The 2132-nt window shown below is 45.4% G+C and overlaps 1 protein-coding gene across 1 annotated transcript in view; it reads right to left on the reverse strand.

Annotated features, from left to right (window-relative positions):
- Window positions 1-519: 519 nt before the first annotated feature.
- Window positions 520-2132, reverse strand: part of LOC101846108 — a gene marked incomplete at its 3' end in the record, with an annotated part of 24384 nt that continues 22771 nt past the window's right edge. The window contains 1 exon segment of the mRNA XM_005112234.3: window positions 520-1959. Coding sequence (XP_005112291.2) covers window positions 520-1451 — 932 coding nt within the window.

A 2132-nucleotide genomic window follows, 5' to 3' on the forward strand; every position in this document is an offset into this window, starting at 1 on the left:
TCTATTCGAAGTACAATGTGCAATTGTAACACATGCATGATAATTAGAATTTTACGTCTATTACCAGAAACTACATTATACACGAAACAGGTCCACATTTTGATATCTTTCTTATTTCATATTGAAAAGGACAAGCAAACAAAGCAGTACATACACTCTTCAGCTTCAAGTGAGTAGAGTTAGCTGGGGGGGGGGGCGAAAAAGACGGGGAGATAACCATTTTCAGATTTTGTTTGCTGGTTCGTTTCAGAACAGAGAAGCACAAAACAAATACACATAAATTAGTTTGTGCTGGACAAGTGCAAAGCTTAAAAAAGGGAGAGGGAAGAAGTTGGAACTTCCAGTGACGCCTTCAAATCTCCCGAGTATCTATCAGAAAGAGCGAGAACACAACATGACTTAAGGAAAGAGCAGACTCAATGAGAAGGGAATATTCTGGTGAATACTACACTCTGCGTTTAGGAAGAACTATCCAGATACTATCAGCACAGGGGAAGACAGAGTGTGTCTATGAAACTTACCTCAAACTCTTGTTCAGCTTCTAGGTCGTCACATAGACATGCAATAATCCAGTCAGACATTTCTGGCATTGGTTCGAAATTAGCGCTCTTTCGAATCCGGGGAGATTTGCTGCCTTCTTCAATTTTACTTTTTCTCACTTTTGGGGATGTCTTAACACCATCATTCTTTTCCTTCTTCGACTTTTTCCGGCCAATTTGTGGAGAGCGGAGTGCGTCCTGGATTTTCTTGAGCTTCGAGCGTTCTCGGGGAGATCGAGGCAAACTTCCGCTTAACCTTTCACTCGAACTGGAACCACTCAGGTTGTCCCCCAAATTGTCAGCCCGCAGATGGTCAATCCTAGGACTGCGTAGGCTGTACAGATTGTCTACCCCTGCTAATTCTCCGGGAAAGTTGGAGCCCCGCGCCGATTCAGGCAGCAAAGGCTCGCTGTCCGTAGAGTTCTGATAGAACAAACCGATGTTCTCCGACGCCACTGAGTCGGTATCCGTGGATGTCCGGAGACGCATGCCACCGGTGGAGTCAAAGGCGTAGCTGTGTCTCAAACTCAGGACCGGAGACATGTCGGGTGGAAGCGGCGCCCTTCGCTTTTTCTTCCATGTTCTGTGTGTTACAGAAGGCGACGACTCCGACTCGCTAAGGGGAGAGAACTCCATTGGATTATTGACGGAGAGTGTGCTGCTTGTTGGCGCGCTCTCACCGGAAGCGGAAGCAGATTCCACATCGCCAGTATCAATTCTTTTGGCGTCGAGGTCGCTTATTTCGTAAGTGTCAATGTGGATTGTTTCCACCTCTTCTTCTTCCTCCTCCTCCTCCTCATCGTCGTCGTCATCCTCGTCGTCGCTTGGTCCTCGCAGACCAACGATGATATACGTATTGTCGCCGGCATTTAGTAATTGTGGCGCCGACTTATAACGAGAGAAGAACGCCATGGCACCTTCTCAACCAAGTTTGTGGCTATTCAGCACTGACAATGGTATACACACACACACGCCGTCAAATATTTGAAACAAAGGAAGACCGAAACATCATGTCCTCTTTCATTTCCCCCTACTTCATATAGCAAAACCAATATAAAACAACGACGAAAATACAGTATCCGTGAAATGAACCCAGCTCGCTGGAATGCGTCCTGTCAGAGGGAAAGCATGCCACGTTCTCACTCAAGAGATAATTTGTCCAAAGTAACTCAGCTTCATTTTCGTTCCATTGGCTGTCCCTTATCCAAAACAAATGATGCCGCCCTTTGACGGTTAGTTCGTTACACAAACAGATCTTGTAGTCTCTGCACAATAGGGCGCACTTAGCCAAAAATGGAACAGTCCTTGTCAAAACAAATATAAAACACCAGCACGGGTACTTAACCACAGTGTCAATAAAGTTGTTAGGTCAATAACAAGTGACGACACAGACTATTCCGAGACTGAATCAGCTAAAGCACTGAGTGAAAGGAAGATAAACGGCTTAAGGATTTGCTCTTTAGTCACGTATACCAATAAAATGTGACATATAAATGCTACACAAGGATGTACTCTGTTTGGCGACGACATAAGATAGCTCTGTCTGTCTGTCTGTCTGTCTGTCTGTCTGTCTGTCTGTCTGTCTGTCTGTCT

Source organism: Aplysia californica, unplaced genomic scaffold (genome assembly GCF_000002075.1).
Source record: "Aplysia californica isolate F4 #8 unplaced genomic scaffold, AplCal3.0 scaffold01213, whole genome shotgun sequence".
Classification (NCBI taxonomy): Eukaryota; Metazoa; Mollusca; class Gastropoda; order Aplysiida; family Aplysiidae; genus Aplysia; species Aplysia californica.